The 19,434-nt window shown below is 42.0% G+C and overlaps 2 protein-coding genes across 2 annotated transcripts; both read left to right on the top strand.

Moving 5' to 3' along the window:
* Positions 1-7,082: 7,082 nt before the first annotated feature.
* On the top strand, positions 7,083-8,039 carry LOC307201254 (olfactory receptor 4S2-like; the record flags this gene model as incomplete). Its single annotated transcript, XM_079950303.1, has 1 exon — positions 7,083-8,039. One exon carries the CDS (start codon positions 7,083-7,085, stop codon positions 8,037-8,039), a length of 957 nt encoding a protein of 318 aa, XP_079806429.1.
* A 7,094-nt stretch (positions 8,040-15,133) lies between these two features.
* On the top strand, positions 15,134-16,104 carry LOC307215042 (olfactory receptor 4S2-like; the record flags this gene model as incomplete). The annotated part of the gene is made up of 1 exon (XM_079974197.1): positions 15,134-16,104. The coding sequence occupies exon 1, from the start codon at positions 15,175-15,177 to the stop codon at positions 16,102-16,104; it is 930 nt and encodes a 309-aa protein (XP_079830323.1). The 5' UTR covers positions 15,134-15,174.
* Positions 16,105-19,434: the final 3,330 nt, after the last annotated feature.

Raw genomic sequence — 19,434 nt, 5'->3', positions numbered from 1 at the left:
CACTCTGGGCAGCTTCCAGCATATATAAAAACATCCCAGCATATATAAAAAAAGTCCCGGGACTTCCGGGTTAGCGCTGCCGATTAATGGCGGATTCCCTCCGAGCTCCGGAGGGAATCGGCTCCGCAGGATCGGGTCTTGTCCGCGCCGGCGACGCGGGGACCCTTAAAAATCACAGGCGCGGATGCCTGTGAACGTGGTGACTCGGCGGGCACCATTTGCGCCCCCCCAAACCGCGAAGGAGCCTTTTTAAAGGCTCAGGAACGGGGACGGGGGACGGCGCGGTGCTGTGAGTCGATTGCTCCTTCTGCGGAGCGAAGCCGCATGCCATTGCCGGAGAAGCGCTGACTTTTTCCTTGAAACATTCGGACTCAAAAACAAGAACCCGTGAGTAAATATGGAATTTGGATCTTAAACAAATTTTTCCTGAATTGGGAACGAGCGGGGAAGGGTCAAAAAGGAAGTCGCCCCCCCCTTTGAGTAGATATTCTAACGCAAAGAGCTTGCAACTTAAGGTCGAGAGAACTTAAAAAAAAAAAAAAAAAAAAACTTCACGGCTTGACGCTATAAACTTTACCGGAGGATAAACTTGACGTTTGGAGCTAAAGTTTCACCCCCCCAGAACCCGGGGACGCCCCGTGAGAGAACCTGTTGAGGAACTATTGAAGATTTTGACAGCTGTCAAAATAGCTGTCAAAAGGAAAGGATAAAGGGAACTTTGTCTTTGTTGCATCTGCTGGCTATATTTGTTGCAACTTCTAGAAAATAAGGGAGAGCAGCTACAAATTAACTTACTGACTGAGAGACACTGTAAAAATGGCTGAAAGAAGCAATAATCAGACTAAACTCAACAAAATACTGGCTCTCCTGGGAAAGTTACAAGATCAGACAGATGTTTTGACTACAAATGCGAACACCCTGGCCCTGGCAGTAAACAACATTGTTGAAGCTGACAGGGAGTGGAGGCAGGAAGTTTATATACATCAACAACAAGAGGAATTTGAGAGTCATGAGACTGTGGATTGTGAGGAAAAGGAAGGTGGACTGGTAATTTTGCAGATGTCAAGGGAGAATTACAGCTTGGGGCCTGGCATGCAGACAACAAAGGAGAATAAAAACTTGAGGTGGAAAGTTTGGACTGAGTTGGAAATTGCAAATTTGAGAGTGGAACACCTCATTAGTATTAATCTTAAATATGGAGGGCCAACTGGAAAAATCATGGATCTTGTTGGATCAGAGCCCCTTCGAGCCTTGGGGCTTAACCTAAAGGACTATCCAAGAGGCCGGCAGAGAGGAACTGAGGGTGACCTGAGAGCCTCGGACGTGAGATCTCCAGGTTAAACAGTATTGATTGATGAACATTTATTGGGGTCTAAACCGGGAAAGGGGGGTTGGAGTTTGGTAATCCAAAGGGTACAGAATTCTTAATTACTTACTTTTAATTTGTTTTGATATTTGTATGGAAGTTGGGAAAGCTATGGAAGGGAAATATTGACTTTAAGAAATATGTTAAAGAATAAGAAATGATGTATAAGATGTTTAAGATTAGATAAGCTAAAATTGGTGTCTAAAATGGTTAAAAGGAAACGAAAATGAGGAATGTAATAATAATTTTATGGAAGAATGAGGAAAGGTATAATTACAGTATGTCAAAATTATTAAGTTTAAGGTTGAGAATTAAGTAATAAGGATTTGCAGGACTAATAACTTGAACTGGAATACAAGAAGGGGAGGGGAGAGGAGGTCTAAGAAAGAAGTTATATGAAAATAAGCAATTGAAATTTCATTTGTTTGTAATTGTTTTCTTTTTCTAAATTTTTGTATTTTCTGTTATTTTTTCTTTTTTTGTGTGTGTTTATGTGTATTATTGAAATGCTAATAAACATTTATTAAAAAAATAAATAAAAACATGATAAAACATCAAACATTAAAAAAATTCCTTATACAGGATTGCCTTCAGATGGGTCAGATAACTTCATACCCTCCAGCATTTCTCCAATGAAAACAGGTACATCCTAAGGAAAAGTGGGGCGTTCCCGGATCAAATCAGAAAGCAGGATGGCTTCTCTAAACCAGGGATGTCCCTGGGAAATAGGGACACTTGGAGGGTCTATGTAAGCTGACAAACGTTGGCTAACGCCTCTCCATTTCCATTTTTCTGTTTTGGGGCAAGAAACTGGAGTGGGCACTTATAGCTTCAGGTTTACCTGGTTGTTGTAACTTCAGATTCCTAGTCCTTGACTGAAGAATTTAGGCTTTGCTTATGGCAATGGCTGATTGCTTAGAATCAATAGAGGAAACTATACCCCTTTGATCCTTTGGCAAAAGCTGATGCCACGAACAAGGTATTATTGGAGACAACTGCAGGACCTGAGAAACCTCACCTCCTTTTCTGGTATTAAAGCCAAATATTTGTTCATTTTGAATCAAAAAATGAATCTCAGCTCTCCTGCCACCCTGTCTATCCTGCTCTCAGAGCTACTTAGATCTCCATTATCTCCCCAGTTTCTCTTCCTACTAAGTTTTCCAGGGACAGTCCTGGGTTTACAGAAGCTGTCCTGGTTTCTGATTTGATCCTGGAACATCTTGCTTTTCCTTAGGATGTCCCTATTTTTATCAGAGAAATGTTGGCGGGTATTTTAGGTGACCCCTGAGCCAAGGACATAAGTAATTATACAACTTTAAGAAGACATCTGAAGGCAGCCCTGTATAGGGAAGCTTTTTAATGTTTAATGTTTTTTTTAAAATAGATGTTGGAAGCCACTTAGAGTGGCTGGGGCAACCCAGTCAGATGTACAAGGTATAAATAATAAGATCATTGAATCTTCGGCTGGGGAGGGCGGGATATAAATAAAATTTATTATTATTATTATTATTATTATTATTATTATTATTATTATTATCATAGAATCATAGAGTTGGAGGAGACCACAAGGGTCAGCGAGTCCAACCCCCTGCCATTGTTAATATTATTATTAACATCCCTATTTTCATCAGAGAAATGTTGGATGGTATAGAGTTGACTTACAACTGTTAGGCACATCGAATCTACACCACATGAATTTTTTTGTGGTCTGGCTTTGGGAAGTACACTGATAGAATAACTTTGCACAAGCACATTCAAGGCTGGGCACCAGGAGTTAAAGAGAGCATCAAAGCCTGCTGCTGCAAATACTTTTGAAAAGTGATGCACAAAGTTTAGTCCTTCTTTGGCTGGTGTCCCTCTTGTGCTTCTCGTGGCCCCTGGGATCTTATCATCCAGGTTTAGGCTATCTTGTTAGCATCAGACGTGTTTCACGTCATACTCTGCAAATTGGATAGTTGCATCACTCTGCCCTATCACTCCACCTCCCCAGAGATTCAAAGTGGGTAGATTTGATATAGTGCCACATGAAGGCTAAGGAACATCTCCATGCAACCCCTCCCACCCCCCAAAAGAGGGAAGTTGAGAAACCATTATGCTTTTCCATGACTGCATATAAAGATGTAATCATTGAAGATGCTCAGTCACCCTCCCTTTGGTACAGAATAGCTAATTTATTAATTGGGAAGGAATTCAGTTTAGAAAAGTCCTCCTTACTGTGAACTACTCTTTTGAATGAAGAAGAGAATTCTACATTTCAGGATTATTGTTTTCTTTTGCCCATTTGCCATCCAGTGCCATAAAAGTGAATGGCTCTGCATCAGGCTTCATATCCCCTCGTCTAGATGCTTTTTGTTTTCAACTCATTATGTCAAGATAGTGAGAAACTCCAAAGGCGACCTTGAAAAAACTACACAAGGCTATCAACAGCTGCAAATACAAGCAAGGTATACTGTTGCAGAAGGGATGTGTTCCCTTTTTAAGCTCTCTGTATGTATGTGTATGTGTATGTGTATGTGTATGTGTGGACAAGTTCCTAATCAACCCCATTGTACTCAATGATACTTAAAAGTGCTTAACTTTGGCTGTTATTTTAAGACATTCAAAGAGAGAAAAAGGGACTCTCTGTGTGTGCACTCTTTGTTCGGTAATCTGGCTGTTCAGCCCAGTTTCTCTTTCCAACATCTCTTAGATTCCCAAATGCACAACAGATTTATTATTTATTCAGACAGGTCATAATAATATAAAGGAACATGCTATAAGATTAGCTTTACAGGTCTATACAACAATAACACCAGGAGTGCAGCTATGCCTGACCTTGGGGGTAAAGTCCAGAGGGGTCCCCAAATGACCACCCAGATAGTGGCAGATGATGGCAGCAGTGGCAAGTGGCATCAGTCCCTGCAATAGCATGCTGTGGTCCACCCATTTTTATTTTTTAAAATAACAATCAGGGTGCAGCTGGCTAGGCATGCATATTACAATTTTTATCCAGAATAGTGCTAATTCCCAAGTAAACTGGCTTGTCCACATCAGAGCAAATTGTGGACTTGTACTGGCCTGGCTCCCCATTAATATAGGGCCCCCACATGATGTCCTCCCCATCTCAGTGGTGTCCTGGACATTTCCCTCTTTAAATGTGGGGCTTTAGAATCCTTGGAAAGTATGAATCAGAAAAAGCCAGCCTTTAAAGTGGGGAAGGTCATGAAGAACTCTGGGATGGGGACCACGTTTTGTTCCAGTTTGGAGAAGTCCTATTTGTTTTGCAGCAGTAAGTAAACTTCACTTTATTCCTACTTGCACAATCTCATGATGGTGCTATGATTTAACTGAGTTTTCAAAACGTGAAATGACGTGTGCAGAGTCTTTTTATTGCTGTTCTCAGATGGGCAAAGATTTTATTTTCTCTCTCTCTCTAATATATCAGGAATGTAGAAGCAGCTGCAAAGCATGGAATAACAATAGTGGAGGTAGAGGAAAGAAAAATGTTAATTGTGTGCTTTGAAAGTGAAGTAATAAATGTCACTAGTGAAAGGATCCCCTCCCTTCCATGAAGCCTATTAAGTTTAGTGTCTAAAATTTTCCAGCTGCACCACCGAGTTGCATAAAAGCACAACAAAAAATCCCAGGTTAAAATCAGCACATTCTAGGGGCTTGTTCACACTAGAGAAAAATGTCTATTTGTCTGGTTTGTTTCCTCATTAATTTTTGTATGTGCACATGATGCCCTCTTCCTCCCATTTGTTGTCCTGGACCTCCCTACCTTTAAATGCAGAGGTTTTTTAATCTGTGGAAAGCCCCAAATGACAAGGTAATGTGTGCTGACATTGGGTGGTGGATGCCTTGCTCTGGTTCTGTCCCAGTTCTCTTCTGACAACTCCTCTTTCCCCACCTCCTCCTCAGGCTTGCCCACCCTGGAGCATAATGTGGATTTACACTTGCCTGTCTTCCCATTAATGTAGGTGCATCCACAAGGCATCAGTGTTGTCTCAGACCTTTCCCTCTCTAAACCAGTGCCGGATTACGTATAAGCTAAACAAGCTATAGCTTAGGACCCCACTCTCTTGGGACCCCCCAAAAAATGTAAAGAAAAAAACACCTGGATGTACATTTCCAAATTATAAGATAAAAAACAAATAAAATTAAACCTACGGATAGCAAATGGCTTTAGATACCTATTAGGTCCATAAATTACCATGTAGCATATATTCAACACAAAAACAGCGACAATTTGTTGTTGACAAAGGACAGCTGGACATATAAAGGGCCCCATTACCTTCAGTAGCTTAGGGCCTCATCAAACCTAAATCCGGCCCTGCTCTAAATGCAATGTCTTTCTATTCTTGGAAAGTCCAAAACATCTAAGACTGCTCCCCCCTCTATTTAAAGGGTTGGGGGAAAGTTCCAGGAAACCACTGGGATGGGCATGTGGGCACTCCTGTATTAATGGCAAGACAAGCAGGTGCAAATCCACATTTTGCTACAGTATGAACAAGTCCTTTATTTCTTTCCCATTGCCTCTTTTTTTCACTTTAGTAAATAATACTGTAAACTTAAGGCACCAGGTGCATTTGAAGATTTCTGCTCTAACCAGGGCCATCTTACCCATAGGCGCCAGGGGTGCGGGGCACCCGGGCACCGGGCTCTCAGGGGCGCCAGGCTGAGAGTCCGGGGCCTGAGAGTTAAGCCTGGGGAAGAGCCCGCCTGTCGGTCGGAATGCCACGGTGGGCTCTTCTGCTGCAGGCAGCTCTGTGCTGAGAATTCGGGCGTGACCAAGCCAGCAAGACGCTGAGGCGGCCGGCCGGCTCTGCCCTTCTGCATGCCCGGGACTGGGCAACCTGGAGGGGGGGCACTGGGTGGATCTTTGCACCCTGGCGCCGCATATGCTTAACACAGCCCTGGCTCTAACTGTATGATTTACAAATAAAGGAAGAGCAGAATTGACTATTATGGATGCATTAGTTAATGGGTAACTTTAAAAAGAGAGAAGAAAAGGGGATTTAAATCAGCTGCTTACTCAGAAAGTGAAAAATAAGCTGAAATACTGTATATACTCGAGTATAAGCATACCTTTTCAGCACATTTTTAATACTGAAAAGTGCCCCCTTGGCTTATACTCGACTGAGGGTCCTTTTGGGCTGCTCCTTCCTCCTCCTCCTCCTTTGCTGCTGTCTGCAGTGGCGGCGGAGGAACGAACAGCTCAAAAGCAGCCCTTTTGGACTGCTTGTTCTTCCTCCACCGCTGCCACCACCACCAGGTTTGTGGTGTGTGAACCGGCTTATACTCGAGTCAATAAGTTTTCCCATTTTTTTGTGGTAAAATTAGCTGCCTCGGCTTATATTTGGGTCGGCTTATACTCGAGTATATACGGTACCTTCCTGAGTACCTGAGAATCCTCTTTCCTTTAAAAACAACAACCCTAGTTAACTAATTTGTGTACAACTGCCATTGAGGGATGTCCGTGCTGGTTGGGAGTTGGAATCCAACAGAGGGTGACAGATTCCCCATCCCTTTAATATGGAGTTGCATGGCAAGGCTTCCTTCCTGGCATGCTAGCACTTTTTACTTGCATTGATATATATATATAGCCAGAGACTGTTATGGTTGACTTCACTCTGCTACCTCCACCATCTGATTGTCATAAAACCAGGGGGGATCCTGAAAATGACATGCCAGTTTCTGAGCATTTTCCTTACTTGTTTCTGCAGGTGATCTAGATATGGAACTCAAATCTCCAGCTGAGAACATAAACAATGTGACAGAGTTTATCTTTTTCAGCTTCACCCAAAATGAGGAGCTGGAGAAAATTTGTTTTGTGGTTTTTCTGTTCTTCTATTTAGCCATTGTGCTGGGAAACTCCCTGATCACAGTCACCATCATCTTCAGCTCCCGCTTGAATTCTCCCATGTATTTTTTCCTCAGCTACTTATCTTTTGTAGACATCTGCTACTCCTCTGTCACAGCCCCCAAAATGATTATAGACTTCCTTGTAGAAAAGAAAACCATTTCCTTCATTGGCTGCATAGCGCAGCTCTTTGGGGTCCATTTCTTTGGCTGCACAGAAATCTTCATCCTTACAGTGATGGCGTACGACCGGTACATTGCTATCTGCAAACCTCTCCACTATACTACCATTATGACCAAGCGGGTTTGTGGGCAGATGATAGCAGCCTCGTGGGTTGGAGGGCTCATGCATTCGTTGGTGCAGACCCTTTCCGTCACTCAGGTCACCTTTTGTGGACCCCATGAAATTGACCACTATTTCTGTGATGTCCACCCTTTATTGAAACTGGCTTGCACAGATACCTACATTATTGGCATCATCGTGGTGGCTAATAGTGGGATGATTGCATTGGGCTGCTTCATCATCCTGGTTATCTCCTACATTGTCATCTTGGTCTCCTTGAGGTCTCGCTCTTCCGAAGGGCGTCAGAAGGCTCTGTCTACCTGTGCTTCCCACATCTTGGTGGTCATTTTATTTTTTGGTCCATGCACCTTTATGTACATACGCCCTTCCAGCGACTTTGCAGAAGACAAGTCGGTGGCTGTGTTTTACACCGTGATCACCCCGATGCTCAACCCATTGATCTACACATTACGAAATGCGGAGATGAAGAATGCCATGAGAAAACTATGGAGCAGGAAAGTGACTTCAAGTGAGAAAGGAAATATTTGAATTTTAGCATCATTTAATATTTGAATTTTAGCATCATTTAGCATCATTTTAGCGTCATTAATTTAGTTAAATAAGGTACATAGAAATCCAGTGGGGCAAAACCACTTGGACCCATGCCCCGAAAGCACAGGGCAAGTGAAAAAACTGCTTGGACCCATGCTTTCTAGGCATGGGACAAGTGGGTGTGTGGATGAGCTTGTAGTAGTAAAAATGCAGCTGGTGCAGATTTTTCAGCTCTGGTGTGTCAGGATTTATGATCTCCCTCTCATACCAAGAGACGGCAAGCTGGTGGTTTTCTAATGTTCAGATTTATTGGTATTTACACAGTAGTTTCAGTCCAAGCACACAGCTCAATCTTCCTCACTAGATGGGTCAGTTGAGCCCACTGAAGGGCGGGCTGTTCGCCAACAGGATATCCTCCATTGGCTGCCCATCCTTCTGTTGGCCTGACACCAAGTCTGGACTCTACTCCTCCCCCTAGTACAAAGGAGGCTCAGGAGCAGCTTGTCCAGTTTGCCCCTCCTCCCCCGAGAACGGGTCTGTGAGCTGTGGCCCCTCTGCCTGCCTTACACTGTCTTGGGGATTTACGACATGCATTCCAGGACGGGAGGGGCTCGTCTCATTCTCCACATGGGAAGAAAGCAAGTCTCTGTCTCTTTCTGCTTGCCACCCCTCCTTGGTCTTCAGAGCCCTCGCTGTCACTCTGGGAAGGAATGTTCCTGACATGGTGTAATGTGTGTACAACTATGTGACTCAGTACCTTGGTAGCTGCACTTTGAACTAGTTGCAGCTTCTGAATCAGGCACATGGGTACAGTGGTACCTCGGGTTACAGACACTTCAGGTTACAGACACTTCAGGTTACAGATTCCGCTAACCCAGAAATGGTACCTTGGGTTAAGAACTTTGCTTCAGGATGAGAACAGAAATTGTGCTCCGGTGGCGTGGCGGCAGCGGGAGGCCCCATTAGCTAAAGTGGTACCTCAGGTTAAGAACAGACCTCCAGAACAAATTAAGTTCTTAACCCGAGATACCACTGTAGTCTAATCATGAGGTTACCAATTCATGTGCCACCCTGGCAAGACTAGCCCTGTCTAGGAATGGTTGTAGATGGTGCACAAGTAACTCTCTCTCTCTCTCTCTCTCTCTCTCTCTCTCTCTCTCTCTGTCTCTGTCTCTGACCCACCATTGAAAAAGCTCTAATTCTTCCCTCAGCAGCCCCTATAAAAATGTCTCCCTGTGCTGTGTTTAGGTTTGGGAAAAAAGTATCTTATTGCCTCCAATAGCAGATTTTCTCCAAACCTAACTGAGGTGCAGGACGGGAGAGAGAAGGAGGTCCTGATGGTTTCTCACCACTGTACTATGAAATAATGAAGAAGAAAATTAGTGGAGTGATGGAAGGAACCAAGTCTGATTTGGTGAGCCATTCAAAATGTCACCATACTGTTTGCCAGTTCATTCCACCGACTGTGGTGTCCCCCTTCCCCCAGGTGCATTCTGCAAAGTGTTATTGCCACACTCAGTGGCAGATTTAAGTTGATCAGAGCAGGAGCATCAGCTAAGTCTGGTTGGGTACCGGAATAGAAAAGCAATATGAACCAGTTTGAAAGGATTATTTATCTAAACAAATTCCACCAGGCAGGCATGGACTTTGGTCTTTCAAATGTCAGTGGTGTCCTATGTGAGCCCAAAATTTGGCACCCCCTGCCTCCACTCTGCTCAGTTCACTACGCCATAGTTGTGATGCCCTGCGGCACCTCCTAGGCTTGGCGCCCAGTGCAGTAGAACTGGTTGTGCCCTCAATCAGCCTCTGCATCAGTCTATAAGACAAAAAGAGAGATAGGACTGCAAGGCTTTCCAGCCATTCCGTGGAAAGACTAACAAAATTGAGCTGCTCCTTTCCTTGAACTCTTTCCATTCCAGCTGGTGTTTACAAGAACTCTGTAATTAAGAAACAGTGCCTGAATCTTCCAATCCCTTTTGTGTTATGTGTTTTAGATTGTAAGCTTGAGGGAAAGACTATCTTATCACTGACATTTGTAAGCTGCTCTGGAGCCTTTTCTGGTTGAAGAGCAGGATAACAATGCTATGAATGAATGAATGAATGAATGAATGAATGAATACCTTGGTTTTCACTTGCTACTTTGGCGTACTGTCTATAAATGTGTTCATTTGTAAGGGGATAACTCCATTAGATACTGAAACACCAGAAGGAAAACTTCTACACACATTTGAGATAGGATTCAATGTGTGTTTTCACTCAACTCTACCAGGTTTTGGAGAGCAATGACGTCCTTCCTGTATTGCTGTGGGTTCTATAAGCCCAAATTAGGAGTCACATTGATCAAGCAGATGCATATAGGAAGCCTGCAAATGCAACAGCACTGTGCTCAACAACAACAACAACAACAACAACAACAACAACAACAACAACTTTATTATTTATACCCCACTCATCTGGCTGAATTTCCCCAGCCACTCTGGGTGGCTTACAGTACAGTGGTACCTCAGGTTACATATGCTTCAGGTTACATACGCTTCAGGTTACAGACTCCGCTAACCCAGAAATAGCACTTCAGGTTAAGAACTTTGCTTCAGGATGCGAACAGAAATCGTGCTCCGGTGGCGCGGCAGCAGCAGCAGGCCCCATTAGCTAAAGTGGTGCTTCAGGTTAAGAACAGTTTCAGGTTAAGTACGGACCTCCAGAACGAATTAAGTACTTAACCTGAGGTACCACTGTACATATAAAAACATAGTAAAACCAAGTTATTGGTGTTCAAAGACATACTGCCTCTGACAGTGAAGCGGGGACATAGCCATCATGGCTAGTAGCCATTGATAGTCATGTCCTGCATAAATTTACCTAATCCTCTTTTGAAGCTATTCAGGTTGATGGCCATCACTGCATCCTGTAGGCTCCAAAGTTTAACTGTGCACTGTCTAAACAGGCACTTTCTCTTATCTGTGCTGAATCTTCCAACATTCAGCTTCATTGGTTGTGCATGAGTTTTAGTGTTAGAAGAGAGGGAGAAAAAGCTTTCTCCACCCACTTTCTCCATGCCATGCATCATTTTATAAACGTTCATCATGTCACAAGTTGCCTTGACTTTAAACATCAGAGCAGTACCAGAGAATGAAACAAACTCTGGAATTTCTATTCTAACTTCTAAAAATGAAAAAGGGAGAATGATAGAAAAAACAAAACCTTGATTGATATTTCTGTCCTGTGTCTTAAAAAAAAGTTTTGCATTGCTTCCTCATGAACGTTTTTCTATTGGGAAACGTCTATATTCTTTTGAGAGCTTATTAACTAAATTGATGACGATGATGTGCTCTTGCAGAGCATTATCACATGCAAATATTTTAGTTCAGAAAAAGGAGAGGAGTGACAACCTTCCCAAAGATTTTGTAGAAGCAGCAGTGATTTGAGATAAATATATCGAGTCAATAGCTTCAGCTGGTCTTTTGCTCTCAAGAGGGGAATTTGGCCTGCGTCAACAGCACTGGGACAGATGTCAATTGGTGGAATTGCAGAGCAGTTCAGTGAAGCAAAGAACAGATAAACTTGGTAGAGAGATGCAGCAACTTTGGTCACAGAAGGTATAAAGGAAACTTTGTCAGTGCTGGCAGATCGTGAAATAGGATCTCTTCCAGAGGACCAGTTTATTTTTTGCACAATTTTTTCAGGGAAGGTACACAACATCGGCCTTCTATGGAACAATCATGCTGATTTCTTTGTGAGGTGCTTATCTAACATTGCATCAAGCAAACGTTATCACATACTTTCTAGCACATTTTATCACAGAAGTCTGCATTTGCGGGGTGGGCATTGGGTTTGTTGTGTACGAACTTTAATTGCACCACCTGAATTTGCTGGTATGTGGTTGAATCCCACCTGAAGATAAGCGACAGCCCAGCAGCGCCCTTAAAGGACACTCCTCAGTCAAGACCACCCAGGTAAGAATGGCGAGATACAGTAATGAACCGTACAGATCACTGATTATTATTGCACTAAAAAAAAATGTTCATTGGGATTTCCAAATGGTTCATTTCTTTCTTTCTTTAATGCTGCATCGAGGTACATACAATACTTCCTTATTTATTCTTAAAACACTCCTCAAAGTGCCATTTTAAAAATTCCATTTTATTTTGATGTGACATTACACCCCCTCTCTGGCAAAGTCATGGGTTCAGAACATGTGGGAAGGGGTAAAAGTTTGTGGGTTCTTTTCCTTTATCCTGAGGCAACTGGAATAATCACATGGTTAACATTTTGTAAGATTCCAGGTCTCTTATTTCAGGTATGAGTGTTCAGTGGTAAACTAAATGCAAATTGTGAGGGCAACAAGGGTAAGTAAAAAAAGAGGAAAAAAAGAGAGAGGTTCAAATCATGATCAATAAGAGGCAACTAAGGTGCAAGAAAAGAGATATTTTGAGTCTCTCTGCCCATATTGGCAATGTCACTGACTGACAGATAATAACTTCACACAGTTCTCTAATGTTTCCTCTACTGCAGGTTCTTGATATGTGTCCAAAAGAGGATAATAAAAACCACATTTAAAATGTGTACAAAAATGTTGAATGGCTTGATTAGGTCAACGACGGGGAAACTGTGGCTCTCCAGATGTTGTTGGTCTACATCTCCCATCACTCCTAACCATTGTCCATAGTGGCTGTGGGTGTTGGGAGTTGGAGTCCAACAATATCTGGAGAGCTACAGGTTCCTCATCCATGGTTGAGGTGGTCATGATACTGGGCTTGGTTGCTTCCAGTTGTCCAGCCCAATCCAATGCTTATTCAGAATTAAGTTCTGCTGGGTCAATAATGGGCCTTATTCCCAATTCATTGTGCATTGGACTGGAACTCTTTGGCCCTGATGCAAAGAACAATGACTTAAACAAGAGACTGTGGGACAATAGCTGTCCATACAGAGCCCCATTTGCTGCCTAACAGCTGATCCAGTATTTCAGACTTGACATTGTTGATCCCCTCTAAAAGGCAACAGGGCATATGGACATAGCTCCATGGTTGAGCATCTATTTTGAAGGTCCCAGGTTCAATCCTTGGCATCTACAGGAAGGGCTGGGAGAGGCCCCTGTCTGAAACCTTGGAGAGCCATCATCTGTCACTGTAGAGCAGGGGTCAGCAACCTTTTTCTGCTGTGGGCCAGTCCACCGTCCCTCAGACCATGTGGTGGGCTGGACTATATTTTGAAGAAAAAAAATGAATTTCTATATCCCACAAATAACCCAGAGATGCATTTTAAATAAAAGCACACATACTACTCATGTAAAAACACGCTGATTCCCGTACTGTCTGTGGGCCAGATTGAGAAGGCTATTGGGCCACATCCAGCCCCCGGGCCTTAGGTTACCTACCCCTGCTGTAGAGCTATATGGATCAGTGATCTGACTCAGTATAAGGCAGCTTCCTATGTTACATAGCCCAACACTAAGCCCCTCATCTCATGTGATCATTGTTGTTAGTGTGGAAAGCATTGCTCATTTGTTCTTTTATTGATCTAACAGGTGATCTAACCGGATCACAAAAATGTTGGGAAAAGTATTTGGGTTATGATATTGACATCATCAAATAGGAAATGATAAGGAACAAGGTATCTGTGAAATCAACCACAGTAAAGATTCAAGACTCTACTCAATATATTCTTTGGGTGGAATTACGCTGGTAATTTTTTCATACATTAATCCCAGTCTGTCTCCAAAATGCTGGTGGTGTAAAAAACCCAAAGACATGAATTTCCGCTTTTTGGGAGACGGTGTTCGTAGGAATTAATTTAATAACAAAGCAAGAATTTATACTAATCTGTCCATTAGCATTGTTGCGGATATGGGATGTATCAAATGAAGATGGTTTTGATAAATAATTGAATCTGCTCTTATTGCTACTGCCCGGGTGGGTTATTGCAAGAAAATTGACATATTTAGAGGAATTAAATAAGGATTTGTGACCTAGTCCAATCTGGTTCATAGATAGTGCTGAAAAAAGAAATAAACTGGTCCTTAGGAAATGCTGAAAAATTAAGGTACACTAGAGGACCAACAAAATAAGATTCATTTTCAACTACATGGCAAAAAATTATTTTATATATTAAAGTTGATAGTAATATGCAACTGTCTCCAGTATAGTATGCTAGGATTTCAAATGCTTAGTAGTTTTTAAGCTTTAAGTGAGAATAACATAAAGCCTTGAGGACAATATCTTGATATTTATAAATAAAACTGATTTATTTTTTTAAAATGTTGTAATAATAATAATAATATTAATATATTATTTATACCCTACCTATCTGGCTGACTTCCCTAAACAACTCCCCATCACCAGTAACGATAATTATTTTCCAGGGAATGTGAATAAAATGACCCAAACTTGTACTTTGTCTGCATGTCTATGTTTAATTCTAGTTTTCATTCTGCTCTGTTGCTTTTCTTTCCTGATTTCTTCTTTGTATGTTGTTGAAGTGTATGCTTTTGTATGAATAAATAACTTTTAAAAAATAGATAACCATCATCACTTTAGGGGCTACCCTTAGTATACCACTGGCAATAGTTGCATTAAGGAAGGTGACACAGCAGCAAGGAAACATCAGTGGCATCTGAAAAGACATGCATTACTAGGTTGCTTATGGCAGTCTCAGTGGCTGATTTGAGAGCAACAGTATTCTATGGCGATGTTGACAGGGCTGTTCGGAATAAGGAAAGCAAGTGAATGAATAAAGGATCAGATTTCTGTACAGATGTTGAAAACAAATGTATTTTGTGCTTATATAGCTGACTGTAAAACTTTATTAAATCTAGAAATTTGAATAGCACGCTTGCATCCCAAGTTATGGACTATTCCCCCAATGAACCATTCTGCAGCTGACTTACCACACCTCCTAGATTTCCTTTCTTGAATTGCTGAATGCCAATTGGTTAACTGCAGAGTGAAGTATCTTATTTTATATTTTTAGAATGTGACTCCTCGGGAAACTTCTGATGTTAACATCTAGTTTGTGGATGTGTTGTTTTTTCATTGCTGTATTCAAAAATAACCCTTATTGTTGACACTGTTCTTATTTTTGTATGATGGCAGGTTGTTCTAATTCTGCGTTGTAATCGACTGTCTCCTCTGACTGCATGGCGAACAGGAACAATGTGTCTGAATTCATCTTCTTGGGACTCACCGCAGATCAGGACTTACAAAAAGCCTGTTTTGCGCTCTTTCTGGTCCTCTACGTGGCAATATTAACGGGGAATGTACTTATCATTGCCACCGTCAAGAGCAGCTCCCGTCTGAACTCTCCCATGTATTTCTTCCTGAGTTACCTCTCCTTTGTAGATATTGGCTACTCATCTGCTACTGCCCCCAAACTGATTGCAGACTTCCTTGTTGAGAAGAAAATCATCTCCTTTGCTGGCTGCATGACACAGCTCTTTGTGTTCCACTTCTTTGGTGTCACTGAAATCTTCCTCCTTACAGTGATGGCTTATGACCGGTACATAGCTATCTGCAAACCCCTCCATTACACAACAATTATGAGCAAAAGTGTATGCAATTGGACGATGAGGGCATTATGGCTGGGAGCATTTGCACATTCGATGGTACAGACTCTCCTCACCTTACATCTCCCCTTCTGTGGGCCCAATGAAATTGACCATTATTTTTGTGATGTCCACCCTCTATTGAAATTGGCCTGTACTGATACTTATATTGTTGCGTATGTTGTCATTGTCAATAGTGGCATGGTTTCTCTAGTCAGTTTTCTTCTCCTGACAATTTCATATATCATTATCCTAGTCACTCTGAGAACTCGTTCTTCTGAAGGGCGTCTCAAAGCCCTCTCAACCTGTGGCTCTCACATCACGGTAGTGGTTTTATTTTTTGTGCCTTGCATCTTCATCTACCTGAGGCCTTCCACCACGTTCTCAGAGGACAAGGGCGTGGCCGTGTTCTACACCATTATCACCCCTATGCTCAACCCTTTGATTTACACCTTGAGAAATGAAGAGGTGAAAAATGCAATGAGAAAATTATGGAGCAAGAAAAAAGTACTTTGGGGTGGTTAATTAAAAAGTGTGAAATAAGATTATGACTTTTACAGGGCTCAGCCATTAGATCTGAATCTGGAGAGGAATGGTTCCCTCCTGATATGGTTTCATTTTTTATATTTTAGTAAAGGAAGGACTCGTACATTTGTGTTCTTGCTTAGTGTTCTTTTCTATGCAAATAAAAATGATTATACTCAGTTCTGATCCCAGAGCAGGCCACCAGGATAAAGAATATTATGAACCGCTTTGAGTTTTTTTAAACATTCAATCAGTATATAATTTTTATGGAATAAAATAAACAAATAAATATTACATTCGTTAGTACCTAAAAATAGGGTTGGCATATTTCAAAAAGTAAAAACAAGGACACCCCGAAAGTTGTTTAGTTTTTTTTAATGAAAGGAAACCACCAAAATTGTTGAGCTTTATAAAGGAAAACCTGACAGCTGTTTTTTTTAAAAAAGGAAAACACCAAGAAAACTGAAGATCCAGGACAAACCACTGCCTTCTGGGAATTCTACCCAGACATCACTTCCGCCTTTGAAATCCCGGTAATGTCCGGGACATATGGCTAGCCCAACCTAAATGCTTTCATGGAAAGAGGTGTGGCATTGAAATGACAAGAGGCTTTATTGCCTCTAAAAGCATCATCTGCAGCAGGAAAGTGACTTTTATGTTCGGACACTACAGTCTTTTGCAGATAATTATTATTTTTTAATTAAAAAACCCCTAAAAACCGAAAGGAACTTTTTCTTGAAAATGCTTGCTCAGGAGCTGCTTGGGTTGGTGGTGGTGAGGGGAAGGTGGAAAGGAGGGCAAGGCACTGTAATAAGGGCACTGTTTTGTTTTAAATTGCCCTTTTCTCCAGGCACCAGGGAAGAGTATGAAGGGTGAACTTTGGGATGTCAACTAGGAACAAAACAACATAAGAAGAAGCCTGCTGAAGAGGCCCATCTAGTCTGGCATCCTGATCTCTCAGTGGCCATCAAGATGCCAGTACTCTCTCTGGTATTCAGAGGCATTCTACCTCCAACAAAGGAGCTAGTACATAACCACCATGGCTACTAGCTATCAATAGCCTTATGACCCATGAATCTGTCTTCTCCTCTTTTAATGACATCCAAGTTGGTGACCACCATTACTTCTTGTGAGAGATTTCCAGAATTTAACTATGAGCCGTATGAAGAAGTAGTTCCTTTTGTCTGTCCAGAATCTTCCAACATCCAGCTTCATTGGATCTCTTCCGCTTTCAAGTGTTATGAGAGGAGAAATTCTCCCTTAACAACTTTCGCCACACCATGAATATGGTTATACACTTCTGCCATATCCCCCATTACTCGCCATTCCTGTAGATTCCTATAAAAAGGCATGACCCAAGGAGGGTGCCTTCTCAAAGCCTGGTGAGCACTTGCCTGGCTTCAGGAAGGAAGTAGGAGGGCTCCTTCTTCTCAATACTTGGCTTCAGCCTGTGTCATGTGGGTGCAAATGGCCTTGCACATGACAGCATACCACGAAGGTCTGCCCCTGCCCTGGAGAGCAGTTGCCAGTCAGAGTATGTGATATTTATTCCTTATTAATTTTATGAGCTGCTTAACCTGTCCTTTAACACAAGGCCCCAGGGCAGCTTGCAACAATAGAATATGCAATTATAAAATAAATAAAATAGCTACAACCATAAAAAGAAGAGTGTAGAATACGGAACTAGATGGAACAATGGTCAGATTCGGTAAAAGGCAGGTTCCTATGTCCCTATATTGGCTTGACTGGGCTTGCATGAGGAGACAGGGACACCTGAGGAAAAAGCTAGCCTGATCCAGTTTAGCACAGCAGAAGATAAGGATGTTGAGGGTGGAAATTGATACCTATGCAACCCATACTCACTCTAGTCCAGCTAGGGGCCACATGCAAGGAGAAGAAGATGCCCCTATGTGTAGCTGAATGAGGAAACACATTTGCTAACAGATGCTGTGAATGCAGACTGAGCCACTGCTGGGGCTGTGCACTCTTCAAAGAGTAACAATTGAGCCAATCAAATGTTTAAGTGGTGGGCCGGTGAGCTAAAACATTTCCTACTCTTCCTTTCTCTCTGAACAGATGTTTGGCAGAATCACTGCCTTTTGCAGAAGGCCCCATATAGATGCAGCCCTGGCTGCTGTGTCGCTACAGAATAGGAGTGGGGCCATTGTTCTGTAACTCTTGATTTTATGAAACCACAGACAATTGAGGAATAGTAGAATACAGTTGAGGATCCTGGAACAATTCAGAATAAGTTGTGGATGCATCCCCCTTGGGCATAATTAAAAGCTGCAGATAAGGAGTAGCTAAACTGTGATGTGACATCAGATTTGGCAAAAGTTCCACAAAGCAAATAGTTATATATCCTTTGGAGGAACTAACTTTGCCTCCCAGGAAGAGACTGGAAGAGCTTAATTGTTGATGAAAGGAGTAGTTGTGTTTGGAACCCCTATGTATACTTGACTTTAAATATTTCAACCACAGTTTAGTGCAAGAAGATTCATAGAAGAGAACACTGGCAGATGCAATAAGATGATATCTTCTTACATCATTCTGTTGAGTACAAAAAGAAGTTGAAGATAATATGTGGTCAGGTGGCACAGCTTTTCATTCTTGGGTTGAAAGCATCAGTGTTTTTTAGACTTTAAAGAATCCCGTGATAACGAAGCTCTAATGTTGCAGGTGGTTTAAATGCCATGAACTCCAGAGTTGCTCAGCCTGCAACAATAAAATGAACTAGGCTTCAAAGCAATAAGATAAGCATAATTAATTGCTTCCTCCTGCAAAATATTGACAATCGTCATAGATTTCATGAAGGACATGGGACCTACTCTTCAGTAAGCACTTCAGCTTGCTGGGCAAAGCAGTTGGTTGGAGTGCTAGTTCATTTCTATATCTACTTGCAGGGAAAGTTTCTCAGCTTAGTCATGGAAAAGCTCTGTTTAGAAGCAGAGGCAGATGTAGGGCAGCACAACTGGTTCTCACACTGAGTGCCAAGCTTAAGGGGCGCGGCAGGGCATTGCAACTATGATGCAGTGAATTGAACAGACTGGAAAGTGAGAAGTGAGAGAGGGAAACAGTCTTTTACTCCAGTGTTTATAGATGGCTTTGCTGCAAATCCCCTAAGGATACAGTTTATAACCGTAACAGAATAATTGTGTTGTTAATTGTAGTGTTGCAGGAGAATGGGAAAAATGCATAAATACTATGTTCACTGTAGTGGATATCAGCCTCCACAGTATGTTCTGGATCTCAACTACTCAATAACAGTAGAAGAGCAATTTTTTTTATTCTCATTGCAGGTGATCTAGTCACAGATGAGGTGTTCAGGTG

This window comes from Podarcis cretensis (genome assembly GCF_951804945.1).
Source record: "Podarcis cretensis genome assembly, chromosome: 1".
In the NCBI taxonomy this organism is placed as follows: Eukaryota; Metazoa; Chordata; class Lepidosauria; order Squamata; family Lacertidae; genus Podarcis; species Podarcis cretensis.
Note: the sequence above shows the minus strand (reverse complement) of the source record. Positions and strands in the feature narration are given on the sequence as shown.